General features: G+C 45.0%; 1 protein-coding gene across 8 annotated transcripts; it reads left to right on the forward strand.

Annotated features, from left to right (window-relative positions):
- The first annotated feature begins 5,269 nt into the window (after positions 1 to 5,269).
- lemd1 (LEM domain containing 1) lies at positions 5,270 to 19,876 on the forward strand. Of its 8 annotated transcripts, none has more exons than XM_063208511.1 (10): positions 5,270 to 5,399; positions 7,539 to 7,680; positions 9,001 to 9,174; positions 9,897 to 9,949; positions 13,466 to 13,540; positions 14,305 to 14,500; positions 15,403 to 15,503; positions 15,941 to 16,018; positions 17,377 to 17,498; positions 18,117 to 19,876. In XM_063208511.1, the coding sequence occupies exons 2-10, from the start codon at positions 7,599 to 7,601 to the stop codon at positions 19,441 to 19,443; spliced, it is 2,208 nt and encodes a 735-aa protein (XP_063064581.1). In that variant the 5' UTR covers positions 5,270 to 5,399; positions 7,539 to 7,598; the 3' UTR covers positions 19,444 to 19,876. The 8 variants fall into 8 exon arrangements, with proteins under 8 accessions (XP_063064581.1, XP_063064582.1, XP_063064576.1 ...); XM_063208512.1 differs by having other exon boundaries at positions 5,270 to 5,395; XM_063208506.1 differs by lacking the exon at positions 5,270 to 5,399 and adding an exon at positions 5,881 to 6,279.
- Positions 19,877 to 20,040: the final 164 nt, after the last annotated feature.

Here is a 20,040-nt window from a genome sequence, read left to right on the forward strand (position 1 = left end):
GCTGAATGATTTGATTTGATCTTTCTTGCTTGACCTTATGCGTTGCATTGAAACGTGGACTTGCAAATGGATTAACCATTGACTACCTGTCATGCAGCTAATAAGGTTTAGCACAAGAAAACAAACAGAAAAATCAATTGTTGATGTGATTAACAGGAGGAACAGTAGTGCCTAGCAGCACAATATACAGCTGAAATTGGAATTATAATATGTTGGAATATCATGATTGTGATAGTCGATATGATGTAACTATTTGATGACAATATGAATTGAAATAGATTGCAAAGGCGGTGTCCTTTGTCAATTTCTGTCTGGTGTAATGTATGTGGGAGAGGATGAGAAAAGTAAGAGAATTAGAGTAGATTTAGGCATTTGAAGACCTTATGGTTAGCAAAACTAAACCTAACCTAATCAACGTGGGAGGGAAGTGTGTGTGTGTGTGTGTGTGTGTGTGTGCGCGCGCGTGTGTGTGTGTGTGTGTGTGTATGTGGGGGGGGGGGGGGTCTGAATTTATGGGGCAAGGCAAGGGATGCAGGGCCTTGCGACTTCTTATAGAGGCAGTGCAGCAACAGTTCCCAATCACACAGAGAACAGAGAAAGTGCTTTAGGATCTAATCTGCTCATAACCCTTTCAACCCTAATGAATTCTCCCTGAGCGTCCTGAGCCAAAACAAATGAAAATACAATACGAGGGAGGAGTGATGTCAGACTGGCTGCTAACTTGTTTTACAAGTCAAAACACAAGGCATTAAGAGGAGGTAATTAATCTACAGGGAGGAACATGGAGTCCCAAGGCCTGTTCTGGAATCTCTTCTGCCCCAAATGGAACATCCACCCACGCACTTTTCTTCCTTGAGGCAAGCTTGTAGGCTTCAAGCCCCCAACCTCAACGGAACCCGGAACCCTGTCCCACACGGAACACTCGACCCCACGGAACACTCTTCCCCCTAGCTGTTAACACAAAGATTCTGTTAATTACCCAAATCTGCCCTGTTTCCCAGGGCTCCAGTAATGATCACTAAGGTCATCCCCGAACCTTTTGTCTGAAGATCAGAAAGTCAGGAAGAGCCTCTTGCTCTGAATAAGGAACTCATGTTTACGTAATCCCCCAAGTATGTCGTAGCTGTGGCAACTACAAGCTCCCCCTTTCCAACAGCATCATAGGGTAGCCAAGCTATTTTTTTTCTTGTTCGCTTGCATAGTTACGAGTGTTTCATCAAAGACTACTCTGTTAATGCCCTTTGGGAGCCAAGGGCTTGCAGACAGATCTTAAGACTGTAAAACCAACTAGAATAGCACTCAGAGGTGGCTTGGGTTTTTGTGTTGGAGGGGTGGGTGGGAGGATGGGATGTGCGTGGGGTGGAGGATGATCTCAGAGGAGTTACTTTAAAAAGAATAATGAGATACAAACACCTCATTCCTCCCAGGCCTGAAAAAGCTGAATAATACTCCTTCTTTTGTTTAATTATTCATGTTGATGTGAGTTTTTATCCTCCGCTCTGCCTGCAACTTTCCCCAAAGCTTTCTTCTTCCTACGGCTGAGGCTCCTGCAACAGCAACTGTTTAGTTATGAACCACTGGAACACAAAACCGCAAGGGCGTTCAACTTGACGCTTTTGTTTTGTAGATAGGCCATCAGAAATGTGACAAGGTCATCGGAGAGAGTCCTTCTGTTCACTTGTGTTCTATGGCTTTCTATTCCTATGTGATAGAATCTCGATCTCATGTAGGGTTGAAAGCCATTGGATACTGTGTGACAAGTCAACAAGCCATAAACAAAAATAAAAAAACAAAGTGTAATCATGTTCATGCCATGTACTTAAAGCCATTGTATACTCTGTAGCAACTCAACAATCCTAAGACTACAGACAGAAACAAAGTGGATTGTGTACTTGAATCGCATCACTCCAAAGCAACAGAGCTTCAGAGTCTTGCTCTCTGGAGGAACCGGCGAGGCATTTCACAGAGAATCCTCAAAGAGTCTGCGAGATGAAGACAGCTGTGCCCAAAACCCGCACACAATTATCGCAGGGATATCTGAAAAGCCATGCAGGCACAAATGAGTTGGCTAAGCCGTTGCATTGTGCTGCTGGAGACACTCGCTGAAAAGAGTCCAGCTGTTTGCACACACAGAGCTCACGCTGTTGCACGCTGGAAGTCTATTCGATCTTGTTGGATGTGTAAGGAGAGCGCCTCACAAAAGTGTCCCCAATGAACAATGACGATTTCAAAGTAAGAGACAAACATCGTTTTCCCCTGTGCTGTAATTTCAACATGTTCTTCAACAGTTTTGTGGTAGATATTTGTTTAAACAAAATACACAGAGCCGAGCTGTGCAGCTTTTTAAGCATTAAATGTATTTCCCAATATAGTGAACTTAACTAGGCAGTACCCAACATAATTGCCTACAGCAGTAGCAGTACAGTTGGCACTAAAGGAAAGCCACTGCCTTTTCTGGTGGTGCACGAATTCCTTTGGCAGTGGTGTACTGCAAAACCTGTTCTTGTTTTTTCACCACTGTTTTTCACCTAAGGCACAGAGCCTCGCTGGTTAAAAGTATAACTGAGGTAACAAGTCAATGCTTATCACTTTGGATGTCTATATGCAAATACAGCACATGTAGGCAGGGGCGCTGATAAACATTTTGGGCCCCCAAAATGACAAATTATGTCATCAGCATCCTTCCAGGACCCGTCAGAGCTGTCGGGCCCTTAGAATCTGTAACACCTACCCCCGCTCGCGGCACCCATGCATGTAGGTAGATTATGTGAAATTCTCACCTTAGAAAACGTTTAAAAGAAAAAAAAACTAAAACCTGATAGATTTCACTTTTCGCCATTGCTATTTCTTAATATAATCATCATACCATTGTTTGAGAGAACACATCTGCCTGTTCCAGTGGCAGAACAATTGCCCACAGGGCCCCAGGGCCAAACACTGGTAGGGCCCCTCAAACAGCTTGCCATGGTCACAATAGGGCCCCCACAAACTATACAAGGGGGGGCCTGGGCCCTGGGCCCAGGCGCAAATGCCCGGCTATAGCTACGCCCCTGGCCTGTTGTATTCACGTCTGAGTTGGTTGAGGTGCTCCACCATGTGGACAGCAGTGGGCCTCTCTACAGTATCTGCATTCACCTCATGCAGGCAGACTGACAGTGCTGTGCCTCCAGGGCCAAACAATAATTAATATGCTAACATTTTCTCAGCTGACACCGTGCTAAAAGGCTGTGTGTTTTGCCTGGCGCGATAAGGACTGTTTAGAGAGGAGTGACAGGCATCTCTGGCGATAATGAGCAAGAGAGCACAACAACACAGCACAACACAACACCCTTGCCTTGTTTTTCAGGACGCAGAGGGTGGGAGGGGGTGGGGTTGGAGAGGTGGAGGGGTGATTCGGGGGATTCACTTGTTCTCCTGTCAGTGTGCAAGATATGCCGATGACAACAGTATAATTTTCTGAAGGCAGATAACGCAAAATATGCACTCAAACTGCCGGCACGAAAACACGCCATGAGACACACACACACACACACACACACACGCACGCACGCACGCACACGCACACGCACACCATATATCTGACAGTTTAAGAGAAGAAGAAAACGGCACAAAAAAAGAGAGCTCAAAATCTACCCCGCATTTTGTGTCTCTATTTTGCAAGTTTCTTATGGCAACATAAAATATAATGTGGAGATGGATGGTGATGGGGAGAAGGGGAGGGTGCAAAAAAAGGGGGAAAAAAGAAGGAGCAGAGAGGAAGAAAACAACACGGGTTCACGCACGGCCTCTGCATATTGATGAGAGACTGAATGAACACACACACACACACACACACACACACACACGCACACACACACTCTAATCTGGGCAGCGAGTGAGCGAAGCGTTTCGAGAACAGCGCAGTTGGAACAAATCAGAGCACACACAGCACTCGCTGGGGAGATGCCACTACAGAAGAAAAGCCCCTCACCACTGTGGCATAAACAGCCAAAGCAGCCAGTCTCTCTCTCTCTCTCTCTCTCTCTCTCTCTCTCTCTCTCTCTCTCCCTCCACTGATAAACAGCCAAAGCAGCGAGTCTCTCTCTCTTTCTCGCTCTCTCTCTCTCCCCCATCTCTCTCTCTCTCTCTCTGCTGCTGTGGAGAGATGATTGTGCTGGCGGCAAACATCAAGGCGATCGAAGCTGCGCTATGCATGGCACGTTCCTAGGCCGGGCAACTCCTCTAGGACTGTGAAAAACCTTATTAGTGCATGCAACTGGATAATCCTTAACACTAGGCGCGCAATCAGGGACCCCAATATTGGTTTTTCATGGATCCTATACACGTCTGATGAATAACTAATGTGGAACCATAAGGGACTTTAAACTAAACATTTCATCAGTCAGACGGAGACACCATGGAGGAGCTTTAATCCACTTTTTTCAAAAGGAGGAGACTTGCTGCACACAACAACAAAGTCTGTCATAGTGAGCACTTTTTGGTGAAACGAAATTTTTACATTTGAACTGAAATCCTGCTGTTATGGTGTGTCGCTTCGACTCTGTCACACCACACCATGTTGGTTCTTTGATCTGAAAACAAAACGTGAAGCAAAACAAATCTGGCAGTTAGCAAGTTGTTTAACTTTGTTGCTGGAGAAGACAATGAGCTAATTGCCATGATGAAAATACACCAACTGTATGTTGTCTTAAAATTTCTTCAGTTTAAACTTAAGACTGTTGCCTAGGTTGAAATCAGACAGTGTAGAAGTAGAAAGGACAGAGCCGTTGATGGTTCTTTTGGTAGGCCTAAAGGGCAGTAGGCTACAAAGTTTTCATTTGGTTTCCCTGGCATGTCAAACTCAGGCCCCGCCCTGGGGCCAAATCTGGCCTGCAGAATCATTTTATTTTGCTAGATTATTTCAAGTGTACCTATACAGTTTTACAATTGGCACACACACTCCATTAATGGCCTAGCGTAAGAGGACTTGAACATGACATTTGGTGTCACAGGAATAACAGGCCCAGGCCAATGAAACAGTTCACACTCATATGCAACAGAATAATTATGTGCAGGCACATTTGAACCATTAGCCTACTGTTTAGGCTACTGAACACTAAAGTGAGTTTGACCCAAGAATTCTTTTTTTTTATTTTAATTTTATTTTTTTTATTGAAAGGCCCAAGAATTCATCATTCCTTTTAATGTGCTGATTTTGACACCCCTGCCATAGACAATCACGTGGCCACCTATGAACCAATCAACACTGAGAAACTGATGAGATCGAATTTGTGTTTTGGAAACGAAAGACAAAAAAAAAATCCTCCTGGACATCAGTGCAAAGGGCCAGTTGGAGTGTGGAACGCCTTCCCTAAAATACCTCAACTAAAACAGTGCCACATCTCTTTTAGAGCTCGTAAGTGAGTATGATATACTACAAAATCACCGATTGATTAATACCCGATTGATGAATAAGATCAATGTCGAAAGGTCACGTGTCAAGCAAGCTAACATCTCGATTAGCTAAGCGCAACTTCACATTCACATTGTCCTTGTTTCGAGGGATATCGCGAAAGTATTTAGTCTTTCTTACAGTTTACACTCGAGCTGGAACTCTGACTCAGTTTGTAAACTTTATATATTTGTATAGTCTATTTTATCGTTTTCGCACAGTGTTACAAAAGCTAGCGTTCGGCAGACGAATGTGAATCCCCAGCTAGCAAAATATGTGCTATTTTGTGCTAGCTTCCAAGACCCCCAAAACCAAACCGTTTTTCAACGTTAAGTAAACATGCAGCTAAACGCATCTCAGTAAATTTTTATGAATTTATTTTTCAGAATTCGTCTAACTACCAAAAATGAATTTACTTCCATGTCTTACTAGCTGCTCCACCTTCGTGTGTGTATGACATGTAACACTGCAGTGTGACCCAGGCTGCGCTTCTGTTGGCAGTGGCACAGCTGTCAGTCCTGTCCTCCAAGCGACTTCGACTTGCACAGACTCATGAGTGTCTGACAAGACACCTCGAGTGTATTTCTATTTTCTGTGGAGTAGCGTCGTGCTATGTGTCATTGGTAAAAGCCCCAGCCTGTCTCGCCATGCCGGTGTTCCTAGAGGATCCCTCTCATTTCTCCAAAGAGAGGCTGAAGTCTGAACTAATTGCACACAATGTGGCTTTGCCGTCGACAGACAGCAAGAAAAAGGAATATTTAGAGCTCTACCTGAGAAACGTTAGCACGAAAAATGCCGCAGATTTCTCGAGTGACGAGGAGGAGGAACAACCGGTGCAGGTTCCCAGCGTGAGTCCCTGTTACTAACACAGAACCAAACTGAAACAAGAGTTCTAGCTACTTTGTAAACTTACAATTGGGCCAAAATGGTCCCCTTGACTTGAAAAAAAAACTTGTGTTGAATGACTGCATGCTTCTCTCAGCTTCGACTTTGCTTTTGCAACTACTATTAGATTACTTTGACACTGAATTTAAATGACAACACATTCTGTCTGGACCCAATCTTATGGAAAGGACAAGTTGTCCTTATTTCGCCTCTTGTGTGCAAATTTTAGAATCCTACAATGAGATCGTGAATGCCCAAGTGTGTGTGTACAGTACTATGGACACAGCAGAACAATATTGTCCTTCTTTTGTAACCCCATTTAGATCCCAGTCAGTCTCACACAAGCTATGTGTGGTGGCACAGCTGTTGTAGCCCAGCATTGCAATTGATACTCTCTCCGACTCTGCCCCCCGCCCTCTCAGGTCAGAGCATGGCTCATGGCTCTGAATCCTGGGCAGCCAGTAGTACCAAAATGGTGCTCCTGCGAGGGAGGGGAGAGGGTTGGGGGTTGTGCCTGACAAATGTGGGTCACCCCATGACTCCTAGACAGGTGTCGGATTATAAGAGTTGAGACTGTGCAGTGTAGCCCGTCAAGTGTGCACAACAGCGTGTCTGTTTGTACCTACTGCATGTGTGTGCATTTGAACACATGCATGTACATGTGAACACTATTGAACTGTTTACTGTAGATCAGTCAACAATCAGCCATCTTATTCAGTGCCTCCTTTGTGATGCCATTTTGAAATGGTTTTGTACACCCATTTTTGTGCCGTATGTTTTCAGAAGAGTAGTGCTAACTAACTACTGTCTTGATTGAAAGCAAGCTGGTGGACATGGTGATGATGTATAATTACCATATGTGTCAAATGTTATGCAAGTGTTGATTCTAGCTGCTGCTTTGATTAATAGATCAGATACAAAAGTGGGGGGGTCCACTGGAAGCCACACATTTTACTGTATTTTACAAGCTGTGCTGCTCCTTGATGGTTACTGGTTATTGAAATATTTTTGTCATGTTAGGCCGGAGGAGAGTTCTCCTGGATGTGGTTCTGACTGAATGAGAGTCCCCTTAAATGGCTGTCTGATTGTGTGTGTGTGTGTGTGTGTGTGTGTGTGTGTGTGTGTGTATCTATGGTCGTCTGATTGATTGTTGTGTGTATCTCTGTGTGTGTGTGTGTGTGTGTGTGTGTGTGTGTGTGTGTGTGTGTGTGTCCGTGGGCAGGTGGAGAAGGGTGGCGCGGCATCACCACCGGTGGCGGCAGCAGCAGCAGTGGCAGCAGATATGCGGGACTTGACCAGACTGAGCGATGAGGAGCTGAAGGAGCGCCTGCTGCTGCACGGCTTCCAGGCCGGACCCATCACAGGTGAGCTGCTACACACACACACACACACACACACACACACACACACACACACACACACACACACACACACACACACACACACACACACACACACACAGTGCCTACACATCAGCTGTGTCTCACACACACAGATAGTGCCCACTCATCAGCAATCACACACACACACACACACACACACACACACACACACACACACACACACACACACACACACACACACACACACAGTGCCCACACATCACCAGTAATGCACACACAGACAGTGCCTACACATCAGAGATGTCTCACACAGAGACAGACAGTGCCCACACATCACCAAAGATACACACACACCCAGACAGTGCCCACAATGTCACATGCACAGGCGCACACACACACCACTGGTAACTTCACTCTCTTTTTCTCTACATCTCCCACCATCCTCGATGAGCTGAACTCCCTTTATAAACATCTCGACTGTCCCCACACAATCTCCTTCTTACCCCCCTTACTGCATTCCAGAGAGATGCTCTTTACTTCTCCAGGGACTGCCACTGTAGAATTGCCCCTGGCTCCTGTTAATGCCCCTTCTACTGAACAGCCAAAGATTTAAACATTTATTTGTAATGAAAATAAATGAAACACTAAATATAAAACGTGTATAAGGGATAAATATTGATCTGTTTTGCTGTTATTTCTGCCTCCCTAAAAACAAATTGGCTCCACAATTGGCCTTCGTAGTAATTTTGGTCCAGAACGGCCATTTGCTACACAGTTACAAATTTCCTGATTGTGGCTTGCTATGGCATGATATACTCGCAATAACTCCGTGGGTATCATTTTGCCTGAATGATCACATTGGACCTTTTAAGTCTGTAGATTTGTCTGTTTTCATACCTACTGTATTGTAGCCGAGTTGTTTACTTGGCTGTCATATTGGAAGAGGATTTGATCTGTCTCATTAACCTAAACCCAATAGTCTATTTCGCCATTAATTCGCACTGTGGGTCTAGGCTAAGTTAAGTTTAAGATTAGCTGTCTTCATAACACTGCAGCTGCTTGTGTGCAACTATGGTGGCTGAGTTGTTTACCTGGGAGACATCACCAACCTAACTCGCCCTGTCACATTACAGAAAGACTCCCATATTATTTACATAACCCAACACAGTCACAGCCTTATGCATTGTGGGAGTTGCAAATCTTTCTTAATCAGCACTCAATTTGCTTATTTTACATACCCCATGAGACTCCAGTAGTCCTAAGACTTAAGTCGTTATTATTTTGTGCGTGCTGGTGGTGTGTTTACTGCGATGGCTGAGTTGTTTACCTGGCTATTGTCAGCTACGACGCGGCACGTGTACGAGAAGAAGCTCCAGAGGCTGCTGGAGCCGAAGCCCTCTAACGGAGCCGGAGAGGGAGCCAGAGCCGCCGGAGACCAGGCCCTCTACTCCGACAGTGAGGATGAAGAGGGGGAGGAGGAGGAGGTGGAAGCAGAGGAAGAGGAGCCACAGCCAGGTATATAGAACATTGTGTTTTTTTCCCCACACACCTCACCTGACGGGTGCGTCCAAAAACGTGTGTATAAAAAAAATTCAAGTCGGAGCAGAAATCCTGGTTGAAGCTGACTCTGATTTTTTTTTCATTTTTAACTATAGAAAACTGTAACACACTTTGTGTTCTGTATTTCTATTTTGCTGTTTTTTTGGCTTTTGACAATCACAGCTCTGAGAACAACTCCGCTGCCTGACACGGGAGCCTGTGGAGCGTGTTTTTCCAGCACCATAGTAGAATAGATTGATGAAAACTTTTAAAGATTTTTTTTTTTTCAATTCCCTTTTGCTCCCGGGGGACTCTGACAGGCGTACGGTACTTGGCATGTCTCAAACTGCCAACCTTTATGTTCCCGACAAACTGTTGAAGCACTTTCAGCTGTACGCTGCATGAATTGTACTGTTCAAATACAGTTGTTATTCTTATTATTATTCATGTTTCAACTTTGTTGGTTGGAAATGGGTTGTGACATTGCAACCAACAAAGATAACCTATTTTTCTATTACACTATGGTGCTGGGAAACAGGTCCCCTGATTTTTGTTTGATTTGGGGTCATGATTTAGAATCTTTATGTGAAATATCAGTGTTGTTTTTCAATCCAGCTTTCAATGTAATGGTTAAGTGTGACAGTATTCTTTTTTAAGTGTCATTTTGCTTAATAACATTACACTTATCTGGTCTGCAGAGCCCAGCACTGAGACCGTGTCAGCTGTGGAGAGGGCCACTGCGGACAACAGGGTAAGAGGAAGAGAGTCAATCTACCATCTTCATAATGCAACTTATGGTCGCAATTCTAATATTGCAAATGAGGGTAAGAAGTGTGGTGTACTATGATGTAATATACAGTAATACATTTCCAGCGTGGAAATGCATGTATAAAATCATTTTCACCATAGAAAACTGTGAATTCATGACCTGGAAACAACACCAAATGTGCTCTGTATAATTTCTTCTTTTTTGTTTGGCCTCTTCCTCCATGCACGCACGGTAAGCAACTGGCAATGGGTTAAACGGGCAAGGTTTCTGGAAATATCTCAAACATTTAAAGGTGCTTGTTCTTGTTCATGGAAATTCTGTTATATATTATGGTCAAGGAGAGTCGTGGAAAATTCATGGAATTTGACCCCTGAACGGGTCAGTTATCCCTGACCCAAGGAGAGAGGAGCCTGAAATTAGGCCCCCCATTTCATTGCATAGGGAATTGGGCTCTCTGATGATTCTGTCTAGGGATGAACCGATACTGGCCCCGATACTTGCTCATTATTCTCATACTCGTACAACATCAATTGCTGATACCAGGTACGGATCCTGCTGTTACATGAAACAATGCAACATCTCGTCACATTCTGTTGAGTTGAAAGCAGCATGGGAAAAAAGCGCCGCCCCATTCTTGTACATTTACTAACGTTTAAATCTACATGGAAATGCACGATAAAACAAGTATCACAGGTGGAAAGAACAAGGCTATGCATTCATTTTCATTTTATGTTGGGAGAAAAAGTATTGGTATTGGTACTTGATATCGGCAAGTACAGAAATTAATGTACTCGCACTCGTATCGATTTTCAAAAAAAAAAAAAAATGATATCGTGCATCTCTATTTTTGCTCTGAACCTGGCCAAAGCTGCCAGCAGGCCTGGGGCCTATACTATGAAGCTGGTTCAGGAGTAAACCAGCTTAAGTTAAGATGGAAATCATCTACTAGAAGAGCCTGAAGTCCTCATATTCTCAGAGGACTCCAGGCTCTTGTATTAGATGATTTACCTCCTGAACCAGCCTCTCTTAGTATAGGCACAGTGGGTTTACATACAGTGTCTAATCTCGCCCTCCAACCCGTGCCTGCAGTTCACCTAGGAAGCGCTGTCGAGACAGCAGAGGCCATAAGGCTGGCGCTAATGGCTGACAATTGTGCTCGCTGTCGGCTGAAACTTGACAATATTACTGTAAGTTCTGAGAAACCAATGTGGATTTAAATGAAATGTACAATAACCTGGGAGTTATGTCCTTCTGATTTCTTACAGCTTTGGCATTTATGAGTCAGGCTCCGCTAGCATCTTGCTAACAAAATTGCTTTACGGCAGTCGTGATCACAGCAATGCAGCTGGTCGACCAATCCAAACGCAGTGTGTGAAGCCACTGGTGACGTCATATTGACAATAAAGACGTATTTTACAAAGATCCAGCGAGTTTAAACATTCAAACTAAGTGTTGTTTGAAAGGATAATTTATCCTGCCTTTGGGGAAAATAAAATGAAACGATGATACCAGTTCTCTCCCAAAGCAATGGCAGCGTCTGTGGTTGAGCTCCATGGGACCCCATTCATTCTAACAGCCTCTGCGCTCCTCTGCACTGTCTGGATGGCGCCACTTAGTGGACAGTACCACCCGGAAAAAAGTCGCGAGATTCCTCTCTCGTACTACCCATAGACCCTCTCTGGTATAGGCTCCTGCAGTGTTTCCCACAGAAATTTTGGAAACTATGGGGGCAGCCGGGATTTTCTTTTCCGGGGGGGCGGGGCTTTTCACGCGGGCCTTTTTTTTGGGGGGGGGGGGGGGGGGGTTGTATTCGCGTAGTGTAAATGCAAAATGGCAAAACAATGAGTACAGTATGACATTGGCGCATGGAGAAACTATAGGCCTAGGCCTACATTTCAGCCATTTATATTTTGAGAAATAAGGCTACATAACATTTTACCCATGGTATAGTAGTACATTGTCATTTATATATTTTTAAAAAAATGCAGTACAGTGAATCATTTCTGTTTACAACACAGTTTCATTCGTCCCTCATGCAGGGGTCTATGTAATGAAAAAAATAATAGGAGCAGAGATAAAAATGTAAGAGTACTGTGCATTTGTTAACGCATAGACAAAAAGGGTCTAAGAGGGTAGGCTATGCCTTTTCCCCACACACACAAAGACGTACACATTCTACATGAGGGGTGCTGGTCACAGGGCCAGTTTTTCAAAATTCCTCCCATTAAAAGGGCTGAACAACATATTACACATTTATGTCTTCACATTCATTACACATTAATTTCTATATGCAGTCCGATGTGCCTCTGCCTTCTCAATGAAGGCCTGTCACCTAACTCATTACAACTGTAAAACAAAGCCTGGAGAGTGTTAGTAAACTAATCCCAACTGTCCCTTCTCTGAAGGTTTTTTTTATTGCTCCCAAACCCAAGTTAACTACAACAACTTGACTAGACTTTTGATCCCTCTGTCTTTCAAGCACTTGTGGTTTTCTGTATAGGATGTATTTACTCCAGGAGGAAAATGCGAAGGAAATCGTAATTCAAATCGTTTTAACAAAAACGGAAATCGTAAAAAAAAAAAAAAAAACTAAATTTTTTTTTTTTTTTTTTCTTTAACATTTTCGGAAACTATGGCGGCCAAATTTAAACTATGGCGGGCCGCCATAGTTTCCTCAATGTATGGGAAACACTGCTCCTGATGTGAGCAGGTGTAACATGGCCTCTGGCTGATCACAGGAGAATCTGAGCTGCCTATGGCGCCATCTGGTGTTATAAAACACTTACTTGTTTTGGTGCATACAAATCCAGACGTACTGTATTTCCAGATTCATTGTAGGGTCTATGAATTTCACTCAATAAGATTTTGTTTTTTTATTATTATTCGTACCGTTTTTCCTTATGTTGGCCAGAGTCTCATGTGTTGACCCTCTGTTGTGTGTAGCTTCCTCATTCTTGATTATTATGTTAGCACAGCTCCGCATATACGTAGAAACACACTTTTTTCCTGCCAACTTCTGTCATTTTTGTAAGTTAGTGTAATTTAATTCTCTGCTGAGGCTGCCCTGTAACACACACGTACACACACACACACACACACACACACACACACACACACACACACACACACACACACACACACACACACACACACACACACACTTCCAAACACACAGCACAGACCGGAGGCCTTGTAATACATTAGGAAAACACAAACGCACAACAGAAATCAAATCTCTTGTAACAGACTAGGACACCTCAAACACACAGTACGGACCAGATGCCTTGTAACACTCACTGAAAACACACACGCACACACACACACACACACACACACACACACACACACACACACACACACACACACACACACACACACACACACACACACACACACACACACACACACACTGAGCACAGCCTAGGAAGGTCCTTCTCTCCTGGGCCTGGCTCGTAATTGTGTTGCATCTGTTGTGCTGTTGCTATTTTCCTCTTGAAGCAGATGGAGCAGCACAGTGCGGATGGGTATCGGTATGGCTCGTATCCTCAGTGTTTTGTGCCATACACCAGAGTGGTAAATATGCCATCCCCACAAATCTTTCTTTCCCAAAACACAATCTGTTTGACAAGGAGTAGTACGCACATTGCATAATCTGTAGCTATTTGACTTACTCCTGCACATTGCCAGTGTAGAATTGACATTAATCAATACTTAAAATTTGACGAAATTTTGATTTTTGGATTTGAAATTGAAATTCTGTCAGTCATACACTGGCAGAAATAAATATAGTGCATGGTGAGTGACTATGTAGTAGTCATATAATAATGCTGTGTAATTTAGTGACTACTGTATGCACACCGTGGTGCATAAATGAGAACTGAATGCCATACTGCATATAAATCAGTGGCTTTATAGTGGCATAGTATATACAGTGTGTTGTGCATTAACTGAACAATCTATTCCTGCATATAGTCCATGCCACGTAAACCAGTGGCTTTATACTTGTATAGCGTATAGTCTGTAGTGGCATAAAGCAAGTGGCATTTCTACAGTAAGCTGGCAGGGTCCTCCAGAAGGATGATGGCTGCTGGTTGCTGTCCCTCTTCCTTCTGGCCCCGTGCCCACCGAGCAGCACTCCATGCCAGCCACACATTAACATGGCCCCTGCCAGCTGGCTCTCTGAATGTGTTGAGCTTTAAACAAGCCCCTGTTTACTTTCTCACCCTGTTTTTATGCCTCTTTTGGCTTTGAAGAGAGAGAAGAAGAAGAAGAAGAAAAAACACTTTCAAGTCATTTTTTGTATTAAAGCGTCAATGTTGCTGCCGTGTTCATTGCAGATTGAGCCCGTGGCCAAATCGAGAGGCTGCAGCCGCACCACTAGACAGGCGGTCTCCCGCGCTACAGCGGTGTCTAACTCTAAACAGGCACTCAGCACTGTAGTGGAAACCGCTACTAAACAGGCACCCGCTACTGTAGTGGCAACCGCTACTGCAGCACCGCCCTCCACTTTCTCAATTGCTGCACTTGTAGAGGAGGGGAGTTACAAATTCTAACTCTTAAAGAAGTCGAATGGGCGTGTTTTTGAAGGGGTGGTGTATCCATGTACATGTGTGTGTGGGGTAGGGCTGCACAATATATCGAAAATGTATTGATCTCGCAATATCAAGAGTGGAAACATGCGTATCGCAAAAATGACTTCATTATCGACAATAAGGAAAAGTTTTCCATGTGGTCAAGTCACTAGCTGAATGTCAACGAAAGCGGGAGAGGCCCGCTGCGCACCCCACACAGACTGACAAATTAGTGACAAGAAAAACACTCGGCTATATTTCTAAATATCGTTAACGAGGCATTGCATCTAGTATTGCATTTTTTTTCTGATATCGTGCAGCCCTAGTGTGGGGGTGTGTTGTGTGGTGGAGTGAGGTCTGTATTCCAAAGCAGTGGTTTAGTAACCAACCCATAGAGAAGTAAATGAAACACAAGTGATCAGGTCTACTATTACTAGAGCCCAATGGCTTTGTTCCATAAAGAATGAAGCCTTTAAGACCCCACTACTAGGAGCTTTAATACTACCTCCTGTAACATTAACAATTGCTAAGCAAGCGAGTCTGCTTTATGGAATACACCGAACTCCTGCCCTCCCAAGGTGTGTGTGTGTGTGTGTGTGTGTGTGTGTGTGTGTGTGTGTGTGGTGGGTTCCACAGTGAGTGTGTGTTTGTTTGTGTTCGATGGGTCTGGGTCACACTTTTGGCAATAATGTTTGGTAAATTATGTTAGATAAAAGTGCTGTTTTTTATTGCGTTTGATGTGTGTGAAAGCACTTTAAGAAGTGGTGTCGGGTGATTATTACTCCACGGGTTATATTTATTTTACTATGGTAATAAAAGAAAATACCTCTCTAAATAATGTGACTCCTCCCTATGCAATGTGATAGACTGACAGGAAACGAGCATCATTGTCCCAAAGTAAAACGAGCTGCCTAACAAATGGTCCGGCGGTTCATCATCGGAGCACTCAGGCTGCTGCAAAGAGGGTCAGTAGTAGTCAGCTCGTCCATGCAGACTGAAAATGTTTTATTGTGTGTATCGTTTTATACCGTGACGTGTCTATATTTATCTGCTTCAAGTGTAACTGTTGAAAAAACACTATTCAATAGTTTTTTTGTTTTGTACAGTTCATTGTACAGCGAGAAGGCACTGCAAGAAGGCACAAAGATGAGGCTTTCAAAGTGTCAGTGCTGACAAAAAGGGGGTGGGGGTTATAATATCCAAAGGGACTATACAAAACGTGAGCCGCTAGAATTTCTTTTTTATCCAAAGATTTAGAGTGTCACTGTATCAAACTGGATTTCTTCCTTGAACTTCTCAGCTCTCTCAAGTGTTTGGATAACATGACCTGTATTTTTCTCAGATGAGTTTCCTTTTTTTCTTGTTGTTGCTGTTGTGCAACATGTGCCTGTTACTCATCCAGATGCTCAGTAAGTTCACCATGACGGACACGTTCCTCTGGCGCCCTGCAGTGGAGACCATGTCCCAACAAACACAGGCAGTACCGCTTCCATTCTGATCTTCGTCCACTTCTCCACTTCTTCTCTTTCTCACAGGTGGCTTTATGCCATGCATCCATAGGAACGGTGGTCACTTTTCCCCACTTTTCTCACAATTTCCTGCTCCACTCAAAACAAACTGTGTGTGTGTGTGTGTGTGTGTGTGTGTGTGTGTGTGTGTGTGCGCGCGCCTGTGCCTGCGCCTGTGTGCGTGTGTGCACCTTTTTGGAGGGTTGTAGAGCAAAATCACAAGCTTTGTCTTCCTTGCATCACTGAACCAGACAGTGGCCACATCACTGCACACTTGCCACATGGAAATGGGAAAGGGATATATATAATATGAGTGACCGATGTCATGCTTGGACAAGTTTCCCTCGGGCAGCTATTTTCCACACCAGAGGGAAAGTGCAGAGTCATAGGGGAGTACTTCAAACTTGTGCATTTTACACACATATTCCTAATCCTCGTGCACTGGTTGAGAATGTGACCTGGATTGTAAATCTGTCCTGTGCTGCCTGTGAGAGCCTGTTGACTGCTGTGTCATGGGATTGAATTCCTCGGTGGACTGGAGGCCCTCTGCCCCACTGCAGCTAAAGATGTAAAAGAAATGAACTGCTGCTCTAGAATGCTTTTTAGACATGGACTTCAGCTCTACAGCAATAACCATAAATATGACTATAACAATATCTCACTCCATTCACACTGGTCAACAATGATGTCAGTCTGACAGTATAGTTATAAGCAGGGCTCTGAATTAACACCAGCGAACCGACCAAATGCTGGTGAAATTTGAGTGTGTGTTTGACTAGAAAGACTAACCTCTTACCCATTTTGCCTAGTGATGAAAAGTTAATTTAGAGTTTGCTTTAGATTTTGCTAACAGTATTGGCAAAGTTCTAGCAAAGCTTGCATAAAATCCAACTTGGGAGTATATTACAACAATCAGTGGAAATCACCAACCATCACTGGTTTTACAGTACAGAAGTTCCTCATCACCTGGGTGTGTGATGGTTCTGCTTTTCCCTTATGATAACTGAGTGTTGGAAAAAGAGGACAAGCATGGATTAGCAGCCCTTTGAAGAAATTAATGTTATATTGTTTATGACACTGGGTCTGTAATTAAAGAATTTCATAAATGCCGAAAAATGGCCTTGACTGTGGCTCAAACAGCTAGGGCACCATACTGTTACACCGGGGAACTGGGTTTGATTACACGGGTAATTTCTCATTTCCTTACTCCGCACCCAACTCTCTTCTTTCCTATCACCATCTTCACTGTCCCATCTTAAAGGCACACAAAAAAGAAATAATAATACAAGGAGAAAAATAAAACAAATGCCATTTTGAACATATTTTCCAGGTGCCTTCATTTGTGTCCCCGTCGGTGCCTGTGCCAGAGGAGGAGGAGGAGGGGGAGGAGCCTGTAGAGGATGTGCTCATGGAGATCTTCCCAGAGGCGGAGAGAACACCCACGGGCATCACGTGAGTCAATCAGGACCCCGTTTCTCGAAAGGATCGTTGCTAACCAGTTAGCAACTTAGTAGGTTGCCAATGGGACATTGCACAGCAACTAAGTAAGTTGCTAACTTAGTTAGCAACGGCGCTTTCGAAGAAACACACTCCAGGCCTACTCAGCAATAGTACTACTAGTATTAATGATTCAAAATAACTGTAACTCCAATATGCAACACTTTGACAGAAACATGCACTATAGTGGTAATTTTTGCAGGGAAATATGACTTAAAAACATAAAGCATTTCAAAACATTTATACCTCGCATATACCATATCTGGTCAAAGGGATTGGACTTGAGGACCAAAGTTTACATGGAACATTTCTGGAATTCTCTTTTCCACCCCTTTGCCAAACCTGGGTGCGTTCCAATATGCACACTCCCCTCCTCCACTTGTGCTTGTGGCAAGATATTGAAATGCAATGCTGTTGTCAGTGATGTCATCACGACGTATTACTTCCTGGTACGAGGCCAAAAGCACAAGTGGAGGACGCAAGTCTACATTTTGCACCCACAATGTGTAATGGCTCCATGATGCTCTCCTATAATGTCCTCTCTATTCCTGTACTCTTTCTCTCTGTTCCCAGGGCGACGCGGCGGCGGCCGATCAAGGGGGCGGCGGGGCGGCCGGTGAAGTACGCGCACCCGGACACGCCGCTGAGCCCCCACACGGCTGACCTGCGGGAGGTGCGCCACCGGCAGGTGCCCCTCTGGCTGCAGCTGCTCATCTTCCTGCTGCTCTCCTGCCTGCTGTACGCCGCCTACACCTGCCTCTCCAGCACCGAGGACGACCAGGAGAGCCCTCTCGCGCGCCTGCTGGACGGCCTGGGCCAGGCGGCCGACCCCGTCCTGGAAGAGGAGGTGACTGCCAGTGTCGTGGAGGACGTGGTTGCCGCGTCCACGGCTGACCTCGCTGCCTCTATGGCTGATGTGGCCGCTGAGTCAGTGGCTGACGCCGACGATGTGACCGCCTCATCCGTGGCTGATGTTGCTGCTTCGGTGGCCGACGTGGCTGCATCCATGGCTGACGCTGCTGCCTCTTCTGTGGAGGACGTGGCTGCATCCGTGGCCAACGTGGCTACCTCTGTGGCCGACATGGCTGTTTCTGTTGCTGACGACGTGGCTCACTCTGTGGCAGACATGGCTGCCTCCGTGGTCGATGCTGCTGCCTCCGTGGTCGACGCCGCTGCCTCCGCAGTGGAGGAAGTGGCTAACTCTGTGGTTGACGATGCCTCTTTGGTGGTCGATTCCTCTGCAACGGTCGTGGAGGATGTAGCTGTGGCCGACATCGCTGCGTCTGCGGTGGAGGACGTCGTGGCTACCTCTGTGGCTGAAGTAGCTGCCTCTGTGGTCGATTCCTCAGCGACAGTCGTGGAAGATCTAGCTGCCTCGGTGGTTGATGCCTCCGCGACGGTTGTTGAAGATGTGGCTGCTTCGGTGGTCGAGTCGTCGGCAACGGTTGTGGAAGATGTTGCTGCCGCGGTGGTCGAGTCCTCTGCAACGATCGTGGCTGATGTAGCTGCCTCTGTGGTCGATGCCGCTGCCTCAGTGGTCGACACTGCTGCCTCCTCGGTGGAGGACGTGGCTGCCTCTGTAGTCGAAGCCGCTTCCTCAGTGGTAGAAGACGTGGCTGCCTCGGTAGTCGACGCCGCTTCCTCTGTGGTAGAAGACGTGGCTGCCTCCACGGTGGTCGACACTGCTGCTGCGTCTATGGTGGAGGACGTGGCTACCTCAGTGGTAGAGGACGTGGCTGCCTCTGTAGTCGACGCCGCTTCCTTAGTGGTAGAAGACGTGGCTGCCTCAGTAGTCGATACTGCTGCTGCCTCGGTGGTCGACTCTGCTGCCTCCGCCGTGGTTGATGAAGCTGCTTTGATTGTAGAAGAGGCTGTTGTACCTCCTCTTAGTGGGGCGTAGAAAGTAGAATGTGGACAGATGTGGATGTCGGGAGGGACTGGGTTCTGCCATCGTGAGGGTGAGGGTAGGAGGGGGAGGTGGGGGTGGGGTGGTTGGGATTTTTTTCTGGTGCTCGGCCCTGCCAATGTTTGTTTTTTACAAGCGCTTTGCTACTCATTTCTATTGCTCATTGCTAAATGATGTTGTTGCTGCCGTCATGCATTCAGCTAGATATTACTGTGCCTTACACTGTGAAACAAAACAAAACGGACAATTATACTGGTTGTTAACTTTGATGAGGAATTGGAACTAAACAGCAGTACAGCAAAAAAAAGTATTCATTTTTACATTGGCGATGAGGACACTTGTGTGGGTGTGGTTGATTGTCATTATTTGTCCTGTCTATTTGGAAATGCTACTTCAGAAAGAAATTAAAAAAATGAAGGGGAACAAATGTTGACACCATGGTCTTATCCAACAATAACACTGTGATGTAAGGGATCACTTAACAGTTTGCCACTCAATGTCAGGAATTCTTGAATGTGTTTGAGGTTGTGTTTGTGTTCTAATGGTTTTAATGTTATTGAATAAATAAAACATTTGAGGAATAAAGAAAAC

The sequence above is a fragment of the Engraulis encrasicolus genome, chromosome 10 (genome assembly GCF_034702125.1).
Source record: "Engraulis encrasicolus isolate BLACKSEA-1 chromosome 10, IST_EnEncr_1.0, whole genome shotgun sequence".
Taxonomy (NCBI): Eukaryota; Metazoa; Chordata; class Actinopteri; order Clupeiformes; family Engraulidae; genus Engraulis; species Engraulis encrasicolus.